General features: G+C 39.7%; 3 protein-coding genes across 6 annotated transcripts in view; all 3 read left to right on the plus strand.

Annotated features, from left to right (window-relative positions):
• The first annotated feature begins 704 nt into the window (after positions 1 to 704).
• Positions 705 to 5,317, plus strand: nabp1a (nucleic acid binding protein 1a). The gene is made up of 6 exons (XM_044132495.1): positions 705 to 1,668; positions 1,827 to 1,965; positions 2,041 to 2,112; positions 3,473 to 3,557; positions 4,120 to 4,189; positions 4,387 to 5,317. The coding sequence occupies exons 1-6, from the start codon at positions 1,572 to 1,574 to the stop codon at positions 4,587 to 4,589; spliced, it is 666 nt and encodes a 221-aa protein (XP_043988430.1). The 5' UTR covers positions 705 to 1,571; the 3' UTR covers positions 4,590 to 5,317.
• A 1,235-nt stretch (positions 5,318 to 6,552) lies between these two features.
• LOC122840233 (C-X-C chemokine receptor type 2-like) lies at positions 6,553 to 11,376 on the plus strand. The gene is made up of 3 exons (XM_044132494.1): positions 6,553 to 6,567; positions 7,648 to 7,815; positions 8,831 to 11,376. Exons 2-3 carry the CDS (start codon positions 7,701 to 7,703, stop codon positions 9,904 to 9,906), a joined length of 1,191 nt encoding a protein of 396 aa, XP_043988429.1. The 5' UTR covers positions 6,553 to 6,567; positions 7,648 to 7,700; the 3' UTR covers positions 9,907 to 11,376.
• A 1,227-nt stretch (positions 11,377 to 12,603) lies between these two features.
• The window catches only part of spegb (striated muscle enriched protein kinase b), a 40,943-nt gene continuing 30,281 nt past the window's right edge, over positions 12,604 to 23,265 (plus strand). Inside the window, exons 1-5 of one of the 4 annotated variants that reach the window (XM_044132488.1) lie at positions 12,604 to 12,967; positions 13,180 to 13,630; positions 20,301 to 20,387; positions 21,581 to 21,647; positions 21,747 to 23,233. In XM_044132488.1, the coding sequence (XP_043988423.1) occupies positions 12,953 to 12,967; positions 13,180 to 13,630; positions 20,301 to 20,387; positions 21,581 to 21,647; positions 21,747 to 23,233 (2,107 nt within the window). In that variant the 5' untranslated portion in view covers positions 12,604 to 12,952. The remainder of the gene's footprint in view (positions 12,968 to 13,179; positions 13,631 to 20,300; positions 20,388 to 21,580; positions 21,648 to 21,746; positions 23,234 to 23,265) is intronic. The other 3 variants (XM_044132489.1, XM_044132490.1, XM_044132491.1) reach the window with 3 other exon arrangements.

Below are 23,265 nucleotides of genomic sequence, written 5' to 3' on the forward strand. Positions count from 1 at the left end.
AACAAGCTTTCACAACACATTCTGGTTTATTAACCCTATATAAAAATGACGTAATGACAAAAACTCACCCGAATGATTAAACTCATTACTGAGCTGTTTTAGGGAATAACCGTGATTACAACGTTAATAAAGATTCCTCTTGCTGAAATCTCGCATCCTTTTCTCGAGTTGAAACCCGTGGTACACAAAACTGTGACCCTACTGCGAGTGGCAAGATTTGCTTGACTACAAATATGAACCTGCTTCGAAATTAGAATGAACCATTTTTATATGCAGCGATACATTTAAATAACTTTGGAGTGATATATATTGTGAAATAGTGATAATAAACACACTATTTTCAAATTATTCACTATATTCCTATTTTGACGAAATATAAAACTTGCTATAACCAGTGTTAAGTATTGTTATAAAACTATTTTAATTAAAACGAAAATATTATCTTGTTTAAACTAAGCTTGTAACAGTTAAATGGCAACACCTCGCGAGAGAAGAAACAAAGGGAGCTCATTCATGCTTTTGTCAGAGAAACGTATTTTTATGTGTCATGAAAACAAGAAAATACGTTTTGTTTTAACGAAACTTAAAACTACGCTCCTCTGCCTGTGTTGCTACAAACGCCACTTTAAATATGGCAGCCACGTTGACGTACATCCCCAAGAGCGTATTCATGTCTATGCCTAAGATCGTCACGGCTCTTGAACTCGTGTGGGGCTGCGGTGCGGGTGAACTGAACCCCCTCCTGTTAAGTCGATAATGGTACGGTCCAAGCGGTATAAAAAGTCACCGGCAGACTACGGTAACGTAGTTTTTGGGGCATTATAGAAGGGAGGGAAAAGTCGGTACTGTAAGCAGCTGGCTCAGGCTTTTAATAGTTAGCTTTGTTAGTTCGGCCCAGGAGGGGCTAACATCCAGAACACTATAATCCCGAGCTTTCAGGGGTAATTTAACTCGGTTAGAGTTATAGCAAAGCATCAGGTCAGCCTACGGTTAACAAAGCTGAAATAGCTCCATATAATCTGAGCCACACAAAGGAAGCATCAGGGCAGCTGTATAAGCGGTTCAGGGTCAGAGATGGTGTTTCCTCACTCTGGCAGCAGGCTGGGGTTAAAATCTTTCTAACTTCAGCTTCTTCTGCCTGCGGGGGTATTTTAGACACTCCAGCCTCATAAAACTGATACATTAATATATTGTTAATACGTGTTTAGCATTTTAGTTGGTGTTATGTGAAGAATGAAACAGTTATGGCGATAGTCGGGACAGAACGGCTCATATAATGCATCCTGAAACTAGCCGAAGGTAGCTAGTTAACTGCGAGCTAACAAGCATTCCGCTAACAACTGGTGCTGCTGGGGACGGCAATCACCAACTGGTGTTATTTATGGGCTCATTAACCGCGTAACTCTGAATGGAACCGTCCCGAATCTGAAAAGTTGGGGGCAGTTTAAAGCCGTTTATTTTTATGGAACAGGGCTGCGACTAGCAGGCTAACTAGCATCGCTAAGGCTAACAGTAACGGCTGAAAGGCAAACCGAAGGAGAGAGAGAGAGGAGGCTAACAGAGGCTAACCAATGATGGCAGCACCTTCTAATGAGGCCTTGTTCCTGATTAAGGACGTGAAACCGGGGTCTAAGAACCTGAATATTGTGTTCATCGTGTTGGAGATCGGTGAGTTGTGAGGCTAAAGCAGCCCCCTCTATCCCCACGTCCACTCGGGTTTGTGTCTCTTAAAGGGACCGAGCTAGAACTCGGTCACAGTACCGGGAGCTCTGCTGTCTACCATTGACTTCTGACTTTTTAATCGTTTTTTTTTAATCTTCTCTCAGGACGAGTGACCAAAACGAAAGATGGCCATGAGGTGAGGTCCTGTAAGGTGGCGGATAAGAGCGGGAGCATCGCCATCTCGGTGTGGGACGAACTGGGGAGTCTCATCCAGCCCGGAGATATCATCAAACTCACCAGAGGGTAGGTCTGTCGCTGAAGCTGCGTTTGCTTAAATTAATTCAACTGTCTACAGATGATTAATGCTTTGTTTTGAAGGTATGCATCCATATGGAAAGGATGCCTGACCCTTTACACTGGAAGAGGGGGGGATCTTCAGAAGATTGGAGAGTGAGTATCTCCTTAGAAATTTCATTAAATACAAAAAAACAGTGTTTGGTATAGCTTTTAATTCACATCACAGTTCTTCTTCAGCTACCACTCTGCTTTATTTCACATCAGAATAGTCAACCAGTCAGGCATTAAGATGACAATACAATTTATGTCCAGTATGTGTGGGGTCTGCAGAGATGTTGGCTTCCTTTTTTCAGACATTAGAAGTTCAGCCCTGGTGGTCTTCTCTACAGATTGTTTATTAATAAACACAAAATTGAGTGCAGTGCCATGTTGAACCAAAAAGATCGAGTTACTCCAACTCATTTAGCCCCTTTGCCGTTTCCTTACTATCTCAAAATTATTCCTGGATAGTGTACAATTGAATTGTGAAACTGAAGCATTTTATCACTATGTATTTGACATTTATGAAACCAAAATGAACATTAAACTCATTTGCATTGTCCAGGAGATATTATGTAATATTGCAACGTTAATGTTAGCCGTCACTTTCTATTAGCTTCAGGATGTTGGTCAGCAATATCTTTTTTTAAAGTTTGTGCATAAAAGTAAACAAAAATTAATTATTGCTAACTGGTTTTAATGGTTCCTGAATGACGACAGCCTGCAATACATTTGCAGCTGCGGTTGTGGACAAAAATGACAAAACTATATATTTAGCAGCTCCAATCTGGTCACTCAGTGATTTATTTCATTAGTTTATTGACAAAAAAAATAAATAAATGAGTTGCCATTTAGTATGAGCATTTTGATGCAATCAAAGATATAATCATTCATCTTTCTAAATGTTTTCCAATAATTGTACATTTAATGTGTGAAAAAAGTATTCGGTTATAGTTTGATTTGTAACTTTTGCCATTCATACATCCACTTCCAATTTTACAAACTGGAAATTAAGTTATGGAGCCTTAAATTGACAGAATAAATATAAAAATCTTTACAAAATGAACGTAAAATATAAATACAGTATATACACGTGGTGGGAAAACGGACACATACACAAATTACAGGGTTATGTTCATTAGTATGAAACATATTTACACTTTCTCTTTTATAAATCTAATATGATAAACAGTTATTAAGCAGCTATAAGACATTAAATACACAAGAGTCACTATTTGGCAAACCACTCCAATTTACCTGGATATACTGATTAAAGTTTTAAAATGTTTCACTGAGTATTTGCACTCATCAGAAAGTTTGTTGCTAGTTTCTCTGACTGTACGTTGTTTATGATTTCTTATTCTTCTGTTTTTATGACATAAGGGACTCTGGATGCACTGTACAAATGAACTTGGTTGATTCGGTTTTGGAGTGTTTTGTTTGATTTTAGTTTAAGTCAGTTTTTCTTTCCCAGGTTTTGCATGGTCTACTCTGAGGTGCCCAACTTCAGCGAACCAAACCCAGAGCTGCTAGCGCAGGCTAACCAGCAGAACAAGTCTGTGAGTACCGACCCGTCCGCCCAGAAACCTCCTACAGGTCACGCTACGCTGACGTTGATCTTATTCTTATTTCTTTATTTTTTTAATGTGAGACTTTTTGGTTCTGAGTAACTAAAACACAACGATCTGCAGGGCTGGACAATAAGGCTGAAAACGTATCATGATATAAATGTTTCATATTGGTCAATATTTATAATTATTGATTAGTAAGTTTTTAAAAATATCCGTATTGCAGTCAAACCGTGACATGGTCTTTCCTGTCTTATCCAGTTTTCTCTCCACTACGTTGTTTTTTCATTTCTAAGTGGTTAGGAGACACGCTGGGGAACCTTCAAACTGCTGCTGGTCTAATTACCCAGCAGGTTGTTGCTAGGCAACCAGAGAGTGAGAGTTGGTTGATTCCACCAACTTTCCTAGCTAGCTGTGAGGTTGAGCATCTATAGCTTTTCCTCTCCCAGGATGCTTTGCGTTTCAGTGAATATTCGGTAAATTATATAGATTATTGTAGCATTTAAATATTTTCAGTAACTTTGAGAAGTCTAACATTTTGTCTTCCAAACAGGGAAAGCCTGACCAGAACCAGAGAGGAAACTCTCCGCCCAATCAGAATTCAGGTACCGCTGCTCCACCAGGTCAGTGGGTTCGGTTTATTTTGGGCTTTTCTTTTAAAAATGGCCTCCAGGAAAACTCTAAATATTATTTTAATAACGTAGTAAATCAACTTGTAGATCAGTGAGATTAGTTCGTAACTCCTGCTTTTATTTGCTTTTACCCTGAATTTCTGTAGTTTCTCAAGTTTCCGTCACTTTTGTGTTCTTTTGTCCCACAGGTAACGGCGCCATGCCGCCGTTTGCCAACAACCCGACCTCCGGCGCTCCCCGTGACCCAACGTTTGGCAACGCCGGTCGTTCTAACGGACGGTCGACGGCAGGCAACGGCGCGCCGCCTGTCAACGCCAGCGGGCCCCCTACAACTACAAAGTCCTCCGTCACCATTAGCAACGGCAGGGATCCGCGACGCGCCAAGAGATGAAAGCGATTGGTTTGGTCCTGGTTCCTCCTCCGCCGGTGACGGCCTTCCCAATAATGAATGGTTTTATACAGCCTCGGTAGTCAGACGCATCATTTTGTCTTAGTGATTAAGCGCCAGAGCTACGGTGTCGGCCATCTTGGATGGAGACCTGACTGTAGTTTTCCAGTGTTATCTCTCCCTCCCTCCTTCTTTCAGAGAACACATCCTACTTGAACACTTGATGCACTTTCTTCTCTTAATTTATGTTGAAGCGTGGCTGTGATTTAAGTCAGGAAAAGGTGTTCCCTCTTTATTTTCTCCAAGTGGAAAAGGCCTTAAGTGGGTGAGAATGCGTTCAACCATATCTGAAGTGACTCTGAAAACACGTCAGCTGTAAGATTTTAATCATAGCCGTACAGAATGACTATTTCCTCTCCATAAACCATGGTTTTCTTGTTTGTTTGTTTTGCCTTGAACTGTACCTTTCTATTTTTATCACGGACCAACGATCGGACACAACGGTTCAAGTAAATCTTAATTATGCTGCCATATTTGGGTTTCTTTCTGCTTCCAGAAGCTGTTGGTGTCAAACCTGGACATGTTGGGTTCACTGACTCCAATGGCGTCTGGTCTTCACAACTTACAGTTAAATACTTTACCTTTCACCAATAAAATGTTGTTGGTTAAACATCTGTATGTTTCCGGCCACCAAAGTGCCACAAATAAACTTTCTCAGTTTCAACTCTTCAGCACCATCTAGTGTCAAGAACATGAATTGTTTTGTTTTTTTATTTCCCCCTCTTTTAGTTGTTTTTCTCTGGAAGTGTCAACAAGTGCACCATTTTGCAGCAACGCGTTGCTTAACATTAACCCCAAGTTTCCTCACATCCTTTGTTGCACCAAGCACTTAAACCTTTTGTCCCTTTGAGCGTCGCTTCCCCTCTGAGCATCTGTAGCTTCTCTCTCTCACACTTTCTCCAAGTTTAAGCTGCTTCGAAAACCTGAGAGCCCACAAAACACAAATTTAAAAGATAAACACCTTAGTTACTTATTAAAATTTAAAATGTGCAATAAACACCAATTTCTTCTGATTACTTATAACTGCTCCATAATTATCTAATATCTTGTTTTGAGACTAAGATCTAACGATTATTAAAAACTTTAATTGTACAGTGGAAACATTCATTTTAATCCAATATGGGGTGCGTGGGCCATCTGTGGCACACCAAGAATCCGGCCCAAAGGCATGATGGTGACTGGAAATGTTTCCTAAAATGAGACTTTCTGTACAGCACAAACTTTTGCTTTTATTTTGGTTTTACAGGAAATGACAAACATCCAGATTCAGGCAAACCTTTTAGTTTAAGTTCATAAAATTTAGCAAAAGTCTTCAAGTGGTCTTGTTGCTGAGAATTTAAAGATTAATAGTTAGCTTTTTACAAGCTAACTATTCAAATTAGAAATTTAGTTTGGAGATAAATATTTAGCCAAACTAAATGGTGAGTTTAATATTTAGCTTGCAAACTAAATAGTTTCCTTTAAACTAGTCAGCCAGATATTTACTAAGTGAGCTAAATATTTAGCTCAGTCATTAAACACTGAGCTAAATACTTGGCTTCAAACTAAATACCGATTTAAATGTTGAGTATACAAGCTAACCATTTAGCTTCAGACTTGTTGGTGAGCTAAATATTTAGCCAGCAATCTAAACATTTGGTTAAGCTAAAGAAAGTATATTTAGTCATTTGAATGGCCACCAGAGAGCAGACGTGTTTGAACTTTTAAACTTTAAGGTTGTGATTAGGAAAATATGGTGTCATTAGCATCAGAGGTGAGTAGCTAATCTTTAGTTACATTTTGGAAAACTTTTAGAAATAGTTTTACTGCACTTTACTATTCTGAAGAATCGCTACAAACTTTGTTCTAATGTTAATTTGTGTCTGCAGAGCCTGATGAGCCGTTTGGAGATCGAGTGAGGAAACGGTGAACATTTTCTACTGTAAGTATCAGTTTCATGAAGTTTATCCTGAAAACATTGATGGAAGTTATTCTGCTGACATTTTTTAGTTTGAACAGTATTATTTGTATTAGTGTTTTCATTTTAGTCTTTAAAGTTTTATTTTTGAGTAATTACATCATTTTTTAAAATACTAAATCAAACGTTAGGATCCATTTCCCAGTTGCCTTTTTACCAAATACTTTTTATTCCTACTGCTTTTTATTTTTACTATAGTAAAATATGCTAAAGTATGAACTCAGTCCTCTGAAGGGCAGTTTATAAAATACTGTTGATCTCATTCATGATGTAAATTAGATGCAGGTTGTGTAAAACCCAGCGAGGTATTTCACAACTTGAACTGGAGTTTTAAGGAAAAGCTGTTCTCACTGTGAAACCAGTTCCTGATGTTAAGAGCCAAACAGAAGTTTCTACTTTTAAATCAACTTCCAGAGTTTCTCTGAACAGTTTTAGTTTCTGAAATACAAACAAATATTTGGCTTGTTGTCTTTCATGTATTTCCTCACATCTGGACCTGCTTTCAGTCTAATTTCTTGAACTAAATCTAATTAACATGCATAAACTTCTGTCTGATTGTCAGATTTTATGCTTGTAAAAGTTTAACCTCGTTTTGGGTTTTTGTTTTGAGTTTGTCAACACTTGTGACACTGTGAGCTGAAACACATGAGAAGTGCGGCAGGAAATGTGATGAACTCGTGTGTCAACAAAGACACATGTCATGAGCCGGGGACTTCCTCTCCGACCGGCAGCGAAGTCCCGTCTGATAAATCTGTTTTTAAAAACTGCTGAATCACACGTCACTCAATCAGCTGCTCCTGATACCTTCATCAGGTGTTTCTCTTTCACATTAACTCATAATTCATTAGTGAGATCATTCTTCTCTAAGCATGACTTTATTTTATATTTCAGCTTAAAATCCACCAGTTCTTTTCAGATTTCAGATTTAATTTAATCCAATTTGTTGGGTTATTTTATTTTTCTTACATTACACACTTTTATCTATTTCCCAACAAAACAAACCTTTATTTGCCTGTTTTATTGAAGAATGTATAATATATTCAGCATTGCCACAGAGGCAGACACTTCCCAGTCAGGACTGTTGAGCAAATCAAAATATGAAGAACAGGAAGGCGAGTCTGATGGGAGGAGAGTCGACAGATACAAGCTTTGTCTCCTGTCCAGTTGTGACATATTTGGTGACCTTCTGCAGCCAAGACACCATGATTACTGGTGAGTATTTATTTCAGCCTCAGTCGAGGTAATCATTTCATTAGTTGATTTAAGGTTAATTGATCTTATTGATTAACTGATGAGTGGTCTTTTTTTTAAAAAAGAAAACTGAGTTTTACAGGGCAGGCTGTCTTTTCATTACATTTTTCATAATATGGTAAATTAAATAGAAATAATACAATTCTCACATTATTTTGTGTCATCTGTATTAAATACTGACTGAATAAACATAAAATTGTGGTTTTATCACATTATTAACCACAGACATATTTAAAAAAAATGTAGCAAAACAGGAATGTATTCAGTTTCAGGATGGAAAAAGAAAAGATGAAAATGTTCATACAGAAGTACCGTCGGATTTTTCTGCATTATGCTTTTCTATCATATCCTCACCTTTGTAGCATATTAGTAATTTTTGTTAGGTTACGTTGATCTTTCTGCTTTAGGAGCGACATTAATGGTCAGTTTGTCTAGCTTATATTTTAAAAGTTTTTAGTTTTCCCGTTATAGTTCGGCCGCCATCTTTGTTTCTGTATCAAATGGCTAGTGATCGTCGGCGCCATCTGCAGGATGGCGGCCAAACTACAATACAAAAGTGTTTAAGTAGACTTTATTAGCCTTACGACTGAATATTGGGGTAAAGTTTAGAAAATTAAAACCAATTAATTACGAGAATAAAGACATGACATTAAGAGAATAAGGTTGCAGTATTATGAGAAAATCCCATTACTGCAACTTTATTTTTAAAATATGGCTTTATTCTCGTAAAACATTATTACCATAATATTATGACTATTTTATATTGTATTTGTATTATTTCGACTTTATTCTTGTAATATTATGACTATTCTCATCATTTCAAATTTGTAAAAAGTTTCTTAGTTTGATCCTAATTTACCATCATAATTAGTTAATTGATTGGATATAATCGTAAGTTAATTAATTATTTATGTTCCTCACTTGAACTGACACCAAACCTGAACATCCACTGAAGGTTTTTCATTTCTGACCTCAGATCCAAACGCGTCGTCATTTTTTGACGACTTCAGCTCTATCTATGAAGAACTGAACTTCACCTACAACTACACAGAGTTCAACCTGAACCCGGCCACCGAACCCTGCGACAACTTCCGGTTCCCGGACGTCATGATGCTGATCGCCTGCTTGTTTTACGTCTTCGTCTTCCTGTTGGCCATTCCGGGGAATCTGGTGGTGGGGTTGGTGATCGGGCTGAGCAAGCAGGCGCTGATGCCCTCCGACCTCTACCTGCTCCACCTGGCGGTCGCAGACCTCCTGCTGGCCTTCACCCTGCCCTTCTGGGCCACCTCCGTCACCTCCGGCTGGGTGTTTGGGGATTTTATGTGTAAAATCGTCACAGTCCTGCAGGAGCTGAGCTTCTACTCCAGCATCCTGTTCCTGACCTGCATCAGCATGGACCGGTACATGGTCATAGTGCGGGCGATGGAGGCCCGCCGCGCAAACCGCCAGGTGTGCAGTTGGGTTATCTGCGTCGTGGTTTGGGTTGTCGGTGGGTTGCTGTCCCTACCGGGGTTCTTCAGCTCCGCATTCCCTTCCCAAAACACAACCCACATGGTGTGTGCAGTGCAGTACAACCCCAGCAGCGCCGACGAGTGGCGGCTGGCCACCAGAGTCCTCCGCCACACCTTGGGGTTCGTCATCCCGCTGGCCGTCATGCTGCCCTGCTACGGGGTGACCATCCAGCGGCTTCTCCACATTCGCGGTGGCTTCCAGCGGCAGCGCGCCATGAGGGTCATCATATGTGTGGTGGCCGCCTTCCTGCTCTGCTGGACGCCGTACCACCTGGCGGTGATGGCGGACACCTTCTTCCGGCTGAAGATCGTGGAGTACGGGTGCCGGGAGAGGACGGCGGTGGACCAGGCCATGTTTGCCACGCAGAGCCTGGGGCTGCTGCACAGCTGCGTCAACCCGGTGCTGTACGCGTTTGTTGGGGAGAAGTTCAGGAAGAAGCTGCTGCAGAAAATGAGGAAGATGGGCCTGTTGGAGCGGGCGTCGATCTCCAGAGCCAGCAGGTCTTCCATATCATCGGAAATCACATCAACAGTCATGTGAAAATGTTACTGAAAGCTGCAGGATGAAACTTTTCCCAAAGTGTTTTTTACATATTTGTAGAAACCGTCACCATGTTGTGACAGTTTAGGAGAAATATAATCTGTGAAAAAGTCAAGCTCCTCCTCGTCCTCCCTCAGCTACTGCTGACCAAAAACAGCCAATCAGAGTCAGGAGGCGGTCTGTCAATCAACCTTGTGTATGGGCTGTTATCAGTCTTCTCCATCTCCTCCCTGAGCTACTATTGCCATCTGAAAACAACGCACTGCTATCAGTCCAAAAAAAAGCAATCAAAGCCAAGAGAAGAGTCTTAGCGCTGACAATCAAGCTTGTGTATGGTTTGATCAACGTGTTAATGGAGGAGAAACAAGTTACAGTTACATAAAACGGTTTATCTGCAATTATCAGTGGCTGTGCTAACTACAGTTAGAAGTGGGAGGACGTTTCCATTCTTTCACAAATTATTTGTCTCATAAACTGTCATGACATCACGATAACTTTAACAAATATATAAAAAACATATTTTTTTTATAAAAGTTACCAAGTGAAGCTTTAACTTCAAATATTTGCTGGACTTTCTGCACATTTTTTTTTTACTTCTAGTTGCCTTTAAAACTTCTTTGCCTTTTATAAATAAGTTTCCTATGTGTTGATGTACATTTCATTGTATTTATGCTACCAGAAGAAAGGCTTTCTTAACTTAAGCTGGGAACATTTTTGCAGAAGTGGGTAAAAGTACCAAAAATTAAACTGCAATAACATCAGCAGTACTTCAACATTTCTTTACTCAAGTAAAAGTAAAAGTAACAGTCCACAAAATTACTCAAACTAAAGTAAAAATGTATTTGGTAAAATTATGACTGAGTAACAGATCAAAAAATCTGATTTAGTATTTTTTTTAAATCATATCATTACACAAAAATATAAATTTAGGTGAAAATACTTTTATTTTAAGGACACATGAAAACATTGATGTGAATAAATGAGAAAATTAAAGAATAACAAGAAAAGCTCTAAGTTCATCAGTTACTCAAATACGACTAACTGATGTAATTAAATATTGTTTTTTTTAAAACGCAGGCCTGTTGGGCTAAGTTTTGGTACACTGATTTCTACTCAGCTATGCATTTGTGTTGCCTGTTATATTATATCTTATATCTTAGTGAAAGGTGGGAAAACCAGATCTGACAACATTTAGGATAAGTTGTGAAAATATTTCATAACTAGCTCACAGCATCACAATGTCCAGACAGACAAAATGCTAAAAAAAAAAAATAAAGAAAAAACACCAACAGATGCACAAGAAGCTGTGAAATATATGTTGGTCTTTTATGAATCTGATTTTGTGTAAATATAAAACTATTTTTATCTGCTGTTGTTATTACTAAATAGTTTCAAATGAAGCTAGCTTGTTGTATTGTACATATTAAATATCTAATTTCTGTATGGCCAAGAAACTTCATTAAAGTTGAAACAAGCACTCAGTTTCTTGTCATGTGGTTAAAAAAAGCAGCTCTGAGTCAAATCATCGATCAGCTGTTATTTTTATTGGTTAGTGAGGAAACCAAAAACAGAAGTTGCTATTTCTGATGCAAGATGTTACAACGCAGTCAGATGTCAACATGCTTTTTTCTTTCCTCTTCACCTTAAACTGATCCCACAGATGTGAAACTGATGTAGAAACAGTCACACTGCCACCTTGTGACAAACCACCAAATCTGCAGTTTAAGGTCTCAATGCAGGTAAGAAAAATGGGAGTCAGGATACTATTTTACTCCAAACTACATACTTAGTTAGCAAGCAAAATATTTAACCCTAATGGAGATACAAATAAACAATCTAGCTGCCATCTGAGTTAGTTAGACGTTTAATTAGCTCAGAGCCAAATATCTAGCTTGGAGCTAAAGAGTTAGCTTGCTCCAATAAAAACATTTTAGCTAAATACTCAGGCTGCTGACAAAATAATTACTTTGGAGCTAAAATTAGCTTCATACCTACATTTTCAATTTGTAGTTAAATATATAGCTTGTTAGCTAAATATTAAATTTGGAGCTAAATATTTAGCCAACTCTGAGATAACTAAATATTTAAAGATCTCAGATCTAAATATCAAGTTATATTTGGTGCTAAATAGTTAGCTAGCTAAATACTTAGCTTAAAGCTAAAATTTAGCTAACTACCTAGGAGCTAAAGGTAAGGTAACTATGTTCAATAATCACGCCAATTTTGATAAAATATAAAAATTAGCTAGCTAAATAATTATTTAGCTAGCAGTATATTTATATATAGCTAGCTCTTAACTAGCTAAATATTTAGTCTGGAGTTAATTATTTAGCTGACTCTGAGCTAGCAAAATTTTCAATTAGTTCATAAATATCTAGTTTTTGAGGCAAATAGTTAGCTTTCAAACTAAACATTTAGTTTGGTGCTGAAATGTAGCTTGCTAACTAAATACTTAGTTTGAAGCTAAGTTTAGCTTGATAGCTAACTATTTAGCATGCTATTTAAACATTTAGTTTAAAGCTGACATTTATAAATTATGAATTTGAAAATTAAACTCCCATTTTTTTCTCTTATGACAGGACAAGTAACCCAAATTGTTGCCACTCTCCACTCTTTCCAGCGTGCCCCAAAGTGTTGCACCATGTTCTTCTGAACTCAGGTTGGCTAAAAATGACGCGGAGGGCGGGAGCCTTGCTTGGAGTGGGCAGACGGACCAAGCAGCTGTCGCTGTGTGGTTCGTGGGGCTCTGACCGCCATTTCCCCCTCCAGACTGACTGGCAAAGGTAGGGGGAAATCATGAGTGTGCTGATTTAACTTACGGGACAAGAAGCGGTGACGGCAGGGGGTCACGGTGCAACTTGTCAGGTAGGATCTGGTCCTTGGACGAAGCCAATCTCAAGGAATCTCAATGAAGACTTGTCCACCTTAGTTTGGGAGGAACTCCACTGGGAAGAGGTAAAAACAAGAGAAAGAGAAAGTTGGGATAAAAACGAGGTTGGAAAATCAAAGCTGTCAGTTCCAAGAGAAGTCAAAGGAGCTGCTGTTAATGCAACATGATCTGGTGCGTCTTATCCTAAAAATACCTCTGTTCAGGCAGTGGTCGCTGTCTCCGTCCTGCCTGATTACCTGCTCATCAACAATTACTTTTTCAGACAGCCGACACCATATAGCATCAGTTTTAGAATATTTAACAACTGCACAGATGTTACTAAAGTTTTTGTGTTTCTGCCTGGAGTCAAATGGATGGATTATAACTGGACCTGTTGATTTTAGGCCCTAAGTATTAACTCGCCTAGACGTCCAACCATGAGAAAATCTGACGTAGCAATGACCCTGAAGAAGGGGGCCGATGAAGCAGCAGCGCCCCAAAGTCCCATCATCCCACCCAAACGGTCCAAAACGGCCCTGGAGCAGGTAGTCCCCGAATCCCGGGGCCCCGGCCATCCCGACCCGTCTCCTCCCGTTTTCATCCGGAAAATGAGGAACGCCGCGGTGGGAACTGGCTGTGACATCCGCCTGAAGGTGACCGTGGTTGGGGACCCCCAGCCGTCCCTGTACTGGTACCACAACGACGAGCTGCTCAACATGGATAACCAGGAGTACGGAGGCCTGTGGATTAGGGACTGCAAGCCCAGCGATGCTGGTCTCTACACCTGCATCGCCAACAATCACCTGGGAGAAGCCCGGACCAGCGCCGTGCTGGCCGTCCTGGATCTGGGTGAAGGTAACGGTTCTGCTAGCTTACACCCCAACATGCTACACACATCCAGGAGCCCGTATTACTGTCCGGGCTAAAGCACTAAACGGACCGTAAATCAGGATTCCTCAGAATACTCATAACGTTCACAATAAGGACTCTATTAATGGTTTCATTAAAGCACCAGACAAGTCAGAGTTTCAGCTTCAGGTCAATAATCACAATAATCCAAACTAATTTCCTATTTAGGAGCCAGAAATTATCAGGGTTACTTAGCCAAAATACACATTTAGTCCGCAGGCTAAATATTCAGTAGTTAGCTTCTAGTTGAATATTTATTTTGATAATTAGCTTAAAGCTAAATATGTTTGATTAAGGCTACATATTTAGTTGATTCGGTGCCTAAGTATTTAGCCTACTTACTAATATTTAGCTTCAAACTAAATGTTTATCCTGCTAATTAAAGATTTAGCTTCCAACTCAATGGGATCTAACTAAATATGTAGCTTCCTAATAAAACTAAATTCAAACTTACGTTTAGTTTACTGGCTAAATACTTAGCTCTCAAACTCAATATGTAGCGTACAAACTAAATAAACTAAACAGTTAGCTTACTAAAATTAAACATGTAACTTGATGTTTGGAGGTACATTTCTAGTTGTTTTGTTATTTAGCTTTCGAGCTAAATATGCATATTTAAAATACTTGGTCCCAAGCTAAAAAGTTAGCTTGCTAACTAAATATTTAGTGAGATATTTAGCTTCTAAGTAAATATCTATCTTATCACTAGATATTTTGTTTTTGTGGTCTCTCAGGCTAAATAATCCCAGTTATTGCTACTAAGTTTTAACTCCTTGGAATCCAACCTGCTGCCTGTAGGATGCAAATAATTGGGAGATTTTAGCTGTAAACATAAATCATTACTGGAAACATTTAATAATTTTATCATATAACCAACCTTTACCTAAATCAGAAGAAGTATCTCTATGTTGACTCCCTTTATCTCCAGAATCAGGTTTATTTTTCCTTTTCAAGTCAAACCCAGATTCAGTTTTGCATGTTTTTTTGGTGTCAGATGCATCTTTGCTTGACGTGAGTATCCAGTGGAAAGGTTTGATTTCTGTGATTCTTTCTGGGAATAAATAATTTCCTAAACAGCTGATTGATCCAAAGCTGCTCTCCGTTTTTCAGTGTCTGACCCAGGAGGCTGCGGAGGCCAAACTTTCTGATCAGAAACCAGATTTTCCTTAAGCTTCGCCTCCATTCTCATGTTGTCACAGTAGAACATATTATAGAATGTGAATTTAATTTTAACATCTTCAAACTCCAAAACTGGCTGGAAAATGATTAAAAATGTTAAAAATTACAGTAAGATAAGCAGCACTCTTTATATTTTAAATAGTTTAGTTATGCTAAGCTAACTAACGCTAACCTATGAATCATTTAAGTAAAAAAGCTCCTAAATTTAAGTTATAAATCAGTGTTATTTCATTGTAGAAGGTCGTAGGTAAAAAGATCTGGCAGATAAAAGTCACATCTTTAATATTTATGAGTCAAATGTCTTATTTTTGTGATGTATCAGCCTTCCTACTACAAAAACAAAAAAAACAATTAAAGAAAATATAAAAAATGTTCAGTTACTGAACTAAACAGGTTTTAAAAGACGAACCACAGCAACCAATCAGAGCCATCTTTCTTTTATTTTCCTCCTGTAAAAAGCCAGAAAACTGCTGCTGTTTTCAGAGCTCCATCCTTTGGGTTGAACTTTCCCACCTTCGATGTTTAAAAATTTGAATTTCAGCTTCACAGCAGCTCAGTTCTATTCAAACTCCTGGATCCTCGGCGGCTCCAGCTGTCCCATCACTCAGCGAAGCTGCGTCTCTCTCTGAACGTCTCTCTGTCCGCCCTCTTGTCCTCCGACCCCCAGGTTATTTATACAGAGGAATGTGCCTGGCCTCAGATTTTTGTGATGCTCGCAGGCCCAGCGTCTCTCCTGTTACACAGCAAGACATCACTGCTAATATTAGCCAACGTGTTTCGCTCCGAGCCGCTGAGCGCTCAGATCATCCACACGACGCGTCTGTCCTCCACTAAAATCACAAAAACTGTCTGGTATAAAGTCTGGATGTACCTGTGCAGGATGCTGCTGCTTATTTATGCTAACAAATCAATCAAACGTTGTAAGGTGCAGGTGTTTTCTGATGTTTTTACAACCTTGAACATTTTTCACAATCTTTCAGCAAATCCGACTGAAAGTTTAAAAATAAATTATAATTTAGGAAAAATCCCAGCCCTATAGCTACTTTCTGATTTCTTTAAGCCAAAAATCAGGTTGTAATGCTGGGAAGTGTCATAAGGTGAAGGGATGAGAGAAAGGAAAACGGCCCATCTGGAGCATGCAGGGTGATTATCCGGTGGGCGTTGGGCTATATTTGGAGGGTTGGACGTAGTCGGCGAGTGTGAGCGAATCGTCTGCATGTTTTCCCCGCCGTGTTGTCCAGGAGCGAACAGGTGGAACCTGAGTTACTCTCTGGAAATCCCCGCTCTGATCTCTGATGCAATCAGTGAATCAACAGGAGCTGATCCACTTTAATCAGAGGATGAATCACAAAGGGTGAAGAAGGTCTCTGTTAATCAGGCTACAGATGGACTGGAGAACAAACGTTTCCATCCTGGCTTTGCTTTGCAACAGGATTTTAAAAATTTCTGTTCTAATAAAGAAAGTGATGCAAACCTGTTAAAGTGGTTTTTCCTCGTCACAGATTGCTTTAGTTTCGCTTTTTGTTGCTACAGTTAGAGTAACTAAACACCAAATCAACTTTCTTTTTGCAGATAAACTGTTTAAATGATTTCTTAAGGTTTCTATCTTGAGTTTTTTTTGGGGTGTAAATTTGCTTAATTCTGCAATGTTACCTAAAACTGGCTCAGTGCTGCCCTCTTTGGGTTGAACACAGGCTACTGCAGTTGAATTTTCCTATTGGTTGTTGCTAGTCTCATTTTATTTTAAAAAAGTCACTAAATTTGTCACTTTTGTAAAAAATGTGTTGCTTTTTCTGAAAAAATGTTGCAAAATTTGTCACTGGTTGCTTTTTTAGTAAAAGAGTTGATAGATTTGTTGTGTTTTTCTAGATTTATCACTTTTTAAAACAAAGTAGGTTTTTAACAAAGCCACAGGATTTAGTCGCTAGTTTGTTTTTAAAAGAAAAAAAGAAATGTTGGTAGTTTTGTTGTTTGTTGCTTTTCTAAAAAGCTGCCAGTGTCCAAAGGATTCAGGGCTTAAAGAGACAGAGGCCAATTTCAGTGCATCAACCTTTGAAGTCAAATTTCTTTCAAGTTATATTTGGTTTAAATGTAACATTTTTATAACAACTGACAGTCAGATTGACACTTGATTGTGCTTTAAAAAGGCATTAAACACCTATTTTAGTAGATTTTAATTTGCTTTAAGTTTGCTACTTTTTACGAAACTTTTTGATTTCCTCTCCTCTGAATATTTTTGTCACCCAGATGTTCATATCAAACACCAGATTGAAACTAAAACCTCATGAAATGCAGTTTCCAGGGAGACAGAAAGAGATTACACAATCAGCATCTCATGAAATCAGAGCTGTTAAAACCTGATTACATTTCCCCTCTTTTGGACGTTTCATGCGATTTATTTCCTATTTTCTGTCATTTTAACGTTTTGCGTTGCTGATTGTGGTTTTTTTAAGCTGGGATGCATGGAGCAGATTTTACACAACAGATGATTTGTTTTGCTGTTGGCACATTGTTATTCTGCTGCTTCTCAGCCCTGGTGGCAGCAGTTACTGTATTTATTAATAAACAAACGCAGAATGAGCGGGATTTGCTGGAATAAAGAGAGTGATCTCCCAGCGCAGAGGAGCGGGGATCTCCCCTCCTCCTTTCTGCTCGATCCAGCGGTTTGAGGGTAAAACTCGACCTCATGGGGAGGAAGAGTCGGATCCGGAGAGGCTGGATCATTCCCAGCAGGTCGTCGTTGGGGGGGCGCAGCGGGGGAAGATGCTCTCTCCGTCACCGGCTATTGTTTTTACCACAGAGGGGGGGTGAGATGCATTCAACAGACATTTGCACCTGCAGATGGAGGTTTGCTTCCCACACATGGATTCCCTCTGTAGAGCCGCAGAGAGTCGGACTCGTTATGTAATCGACAAAGTGCCTTTTTTCTTTTGCATTTGCTTTTTGTTTATTTCTTTTTCTCTCGCCTGGTTGTCAGCATATGAGAAACGGAGCGTTATGCGCTGAAGCTGCTGATGTCTCTGGAGGAAAATTCCTCATTTAGGAGCAGCGTAGCGGCGCGGATCCCCCCGTGTGTGGCGGGGAATACGCCGCTGCTGAACGTCAGCCAGGCAGAGAAATAAACCAACCATGAAAACATTTCAGACCAAAGAGAACAACCAGGCAAGTGATCGTTAAATGTTTTATCTCTGTATTCGATTGCTGGAGGCATTTATATCTGTTTATATCACCGTTTTCACAACAGTTTGAGAATTTTGTGCAAAAAGCTCAAACTGTCCCTGTTGCTCAGAAATCAGCAAAAAACCTAAAAGTTTCACTTGAAATATTTTACAAAATGTGGACAAGGCTGTCATTTCAAGTCTTTATTTTGTTGCTATTTTATTTTATTTTTTTACTAAAAAACAGTTTTTATGTTCTGAATCTAAACAGCCAGACTAGATTTATAATTAGAAGAAGCCAAAATATATTTTTTAAAAATTAACAAAGTAATTAAAGTCAAGTTAGTAGTGTCAAAACTAATCATTTGATGTGAAAGAAATTAAGAAATAGTCAGACAGATGATATAATTATTAAACTAGATTATATAACTAAATAGAGAAACTTGCATTGTTTTTTTAACACTAGCTAATGCTAACGCTAAAGTGTGACACAAACATGGCATTTAGCAGAAGCTAAATAAAATAAATGCTAATTTCAACCATGTTCACATGATTCCAGGTACACAGACACCACTTGGTGCTTCCCTAATGAGTGGATAACTTTAGAGGAAATAGTCTTCACACATTTCAAAATAAGAGCATGAATATAAATATCTAACTATGCTTAGCAGTCGGTAACCAAACCTTCAACAAAAATGTTGAACTTTATTCAACTGAAAGTTTCCAAAACAACAAATTGGCAAATTATAATTTCTCCAAAACAATTATTTAAGCTTAATCTAAACTCTTCAAAGTTAGCAAAAATACTAAGCTAAAATGTATCTATGCTATCAGTGGATTAGCAGGACTGTACCTTTAACATCTTTAGAACAACTTTATGAATTCTTTAGAGTTGATAACCAAAACCTTTAATACAAATGTCAAACCTTATATTAAAGAAATCAATGTATTTTATTTAAAAGTAATGTTTGACTCAAAGTTCCATAATCAAATTCCTAAACATAAATTATACACTTTTATACAATTATACCCAAACTTGCTTCTTAATACTAGTTTTACTTGTTCCTTTGCTGCCTGGTGTATCTAAAAAGCTTCACACCCCAAATTAGTAATAACTTTTGAATTTTTGTTGTCTATTCTGATGTATTAATTGTGGAAGACATTAGAAACATGTAAATATTTTATTACATAATCTCTATCTCAGGGTTAAGATTGTTTTCTGTTTGTAAAACTCAAAGCGGTTGGCTTGTTGTACGTTTCTGTTTCCACATGTAGTTCACATTTTGACCACTAGATTGGTATCAAGTTACCTCTAACAGAGTCGTTAGCATGAGCCGATATGTACCGACCAACGTTTGTGGTATTTATGTTTGGTTGGATCTATTCTCTATGAATGAAGGGTTAAACCCCCATGAACGAACCTTTACCTTCACTTAATAAAACAGTCACATTTTTTACTTTAATCTCATCTCCATGAAGGAAGAACGTTTACAGTAGGATGTGTTTTGTTTCTTGTTCTTTACTTTGAATGTGGGGATGGACGTAGTTTGCATTAATTTTGCATTAATCTGCAGAGTAATCTGTGGAGATTTATGCACAGATTACTGGTGGAAACTGGTGAAACGTAGTTTCTAGACATGCAGGATGAACAGATGCACAGTGCATCACTTATAGGAAAATAATAAGTGAAAGGACAGAGATGGGCACCAGGTCCAGAGGGTGTGAACGGTAAAATGTTGAAGGAAGCTTTATTAAACTGTTAACAGTATTTTAAAACCTTTCTTTCTAAGTGATTCCACATGCTGGGATGTGGAGTCGTTGGATAAGAGTGACTCAGTCATGCTTTCTATTTTCAGAGCAGTGACTGAATTTTCTGTGCGTGTTAAAACAAAAGGCATCTCTTGTTAGCATGCGCTTCTATCCGGAGAGAATCTGCTGACATGAAGCTGCCCTTAATTTAGTCTCCAATATTTACTTTAGTCCCTGGCCTCCTCATACGGAGACATGCGGCGTGTTTGTGACAGATGCCTCAGTGTTTGGAGTTTCTCCTTTTCCACTGGTTCACTCAACAAACCCAGGTGAACAAGGCTCTTGTTTTTTAATTGTTCTCCACCAAATATTGCTAATGAGTCGTTGTGACAGTGACGGTGGAGTAAGCATGTTACTATGGCAACCGTGTCCTCTCCTCGTGCCATGATCCAACTTCAGTCTCCCGCGTTGCCAGAATGGTAAATTATTACATCACAGACTCACTCAGGCTGTGTTTGTCTTGCCTGCAGACTCTGAGACGACAGAAGATGAAGGTGGCGACCAGTTCGAGACCAAAGAGGACCGCGGGGACGCCCTGGACCAGGCCGTTCATGGTGGTAACCCGTCTGTCTTCCTCCACTGTGTCCCGCCAGGATTTGTTTTGGCTTTACTGTTATTGCTGCCGCAGCCTTCAGACGTTTATCGACAGCATGTCCAAGTATTGCTGTCCAAAACCTTAAATGAGGCATCAACAACCCTAGAGCTAATGCCTCGCAGGTTTTAGATGCATCCCTGCTCCAACACGGCTGAATCACGTTCAGTGATGGACACTGCTAGCTAAAATGTTAGCTGTGCTTCAGACGCTCTGCTAACTTTTCAGAAACATTAGTTCCCCTAATACTAAACCGCTGCTAATTTTTATTTTTATTCAGTTACGTTTTAGATTATTATGCAGCAAAGCTCCAGAAAAGGGATTAGAACGAACTCAGAATCCAGGAAACCTTCTTCCAGAACAGGAATATTTAGTATTTATTACTACTTTTACAAAATTGGAACATTTTTAGAAAGTCCAGACGATACCTACTCACTTTTACTTTTGCAACCCAGAACAGGAATAAGAGCAAACTCAGAAAAATTATCCCAGCTACTCAGAACTGGAACGGATTATCAGCTTTATTAGATTTTCTTTCTTTTGGTTTATTTTGTTTTCTTTTTAATTTATGTAAAGCACTTTGAATTGCCTTGTTGCAGAAAATGTGCTGCATAAATAAAAATTCATTACCTTACCTATACCAACATGGTTTTGGGCGGTAACTAATGCTAAACCACTACACTAACACAGTACTAATGCTAAACAGCTAACTTCAATTCAGATATTGTATTTATGTTGATATCTTGTTGTTGTGTTTTATTTTGTTTCTGTATGTTTTTGTTTGAAATAAAGTTAATGAGGAAAAAATACAGAGAACTTGAGGAGAGGAAATGGAACTAAACAGTCTTCATCCACTTCAAAATAAGAGCATGAATATAAACATTTAACCGCTTGATGAACTCTGTCAGTCGATAATTTAAACTTTAACAGATATTTTCAGGTATCAGTCGGTCTGACGTTTTGTGCCAAGGAGAAAGTTTGTACCTGCAAAGAGAAACAGGAATGGTTGCTTACTGATCATTTGGTCTGTGATTACTTTGTGGGTTAGCAGCTGAAAGTTGAGGAACTACTGGATTCATTGGAGTTGCAAATGTGTATTATTCAATATTTCCATGAATGCCTGACTAATTTACCAACATATTTGTTTTTCTGCATAAGAAACAGTGATGGAGAAATGTGGAGTGGACAGAAGTAGAACACATGGACACGAGGATCTCTCTACCAGGCAAGTAGGACTCACGTTATGGCGGTCCAAAATGCCTTGTTGTCTTACTACATTAATCATTCTGAATCCTGGTGTTGACATTAAATTCTTCTTTTTCAGAAGCCAAGACGATTTCGCAGGAGAATTTCCTCCCCAAGTTCTTCCTCCGCCATCGCCAAGGCTGGCCAAGCGTGGCCCGTCCTCTCCGATGCCAAGCCGCTCTGGTTCAACCACTCCTGTCAGCTCGCGTAAGAAAATTGTTGTGCCAACTGAATACCAAGACACGGTTCCAGGAGAGTTTGAGGAAAAGACAAAGCAGCCAAGAAGTGTTTCTCAGGGAGGTGGCCAGGACTCCAGGCCACAGACCCCACTGAGTGAGTCTTCCCGAAAAGAGTTCAACCTCAGACCTTCTCCGAAGCTGACGAGGGCAAGTTCAAAGGTCTTCGAGAAGGTCCGCGGCCTAGAGGAGCGACGGCGAAGCCTCGATATTCCAGAAGGTTCTGTCTCGGGAAGGTCCTGGGCTGGGTTCAACCGTGCTGGGTCTGTAGATTCAGATGACGGTGGAAGCCGGTTGGGCATCTCCAGGGAGAGTTCAAGAGAAGATCTTCGAGAGGCTTTGAAAGAGGATGCTGCAGAAAGGAGATCCATGTTTAAGCAGAGAGCTGCTTCCCTGGAGGAGAAACCTCGCTACTCTCAAAAGGTTCAGGACATTGAGAACAAGTTCACGGAAGAGCTCCAGCGCATCAAGAAACTGGTTGGGAAACCCCATCTAAAGAAATCCTTCTCCACCGAACAGCTCACCCTGAAGGGGAGGCAGCGCCAGCCTTTCAGGAAAATCGAACCGATTCCTCCACAAGTTCTACTGAAGCTGCAAGAAAGAGAACGCGCTCAGTGGGAAAAGGAGCAAAGGGAGCAGGACCTGAGTCAGCAACAGATGCAGCAGCAGGAACTGCACCAACCCCAGAAGACAACAACAACTGGCCCAACAACGGGGAGATTCAGAGACGCCCCAGGGCCGCCGGAGTCGGTGCAGCTATCAGAGCTGCCGGGACAACGGTTCGTCCGGGAGTTACACAGAGTCAGTCCGGTTACAGAAATACTTCCCAGGTCGCCTTCACCAGCGTTACATCAACAGCAAAGGGCCGAGTCGCCCAATGTCACAATGACACTGCGTAAGGTTGAGCGACGGCCCCCAAGTCCGCTTGTTCAAAGAGTTTCTCGAATGCAAGAATCGCCTCACAGCCAAGAGCCAGAGACGGGGAGGAAGACGCCCGTGGAGGTGGCAGTGAGAAAAATTGAAAACAGACCTGAAAGTCCTCTGGTGCAGAAAAGGGTCGTCATTATGCAAGACCTTCACCTTCAGCCTCGTCCAAAATCTCCACGCGTAACATCCGTTACCCCAACAGAGGCCGTGATGGAGGTGGAGGTGTCCAAACCGGTTCCACAGTTAAAGGTCCCTACGATTATCGTTGAAGATGAGAAAATGAACGAGGACGTTCCTGCAAAGACAAAAGAGCCCAAGCAGACGAGTATAAGTGCCAAGGAGGGAAAACCTCCGAAGACGAAAGGGAAGAGCCGCCGTCCTCGACCTCTGTCTCCAGAGTTAGGTTTGTGGTTTAATAGTAATTCTTGTTCAGTA

The sequence above is a fragment of the Gambusia affinis genome, linkage group LG11 (assembly GCF_019740435.1).
Source record: "Gambusia affinis linkage group LG11, SWU_Gaff_1.0, whole genome shotgun sequence".
In the NCBI taxonomy this organism is placed as follows: Eukaryota; Metazoa; Chordata; class Actinopteri; order Cyprinodontiformes; family Poeciliidae; genus Gambusia; species Gambusia affinis.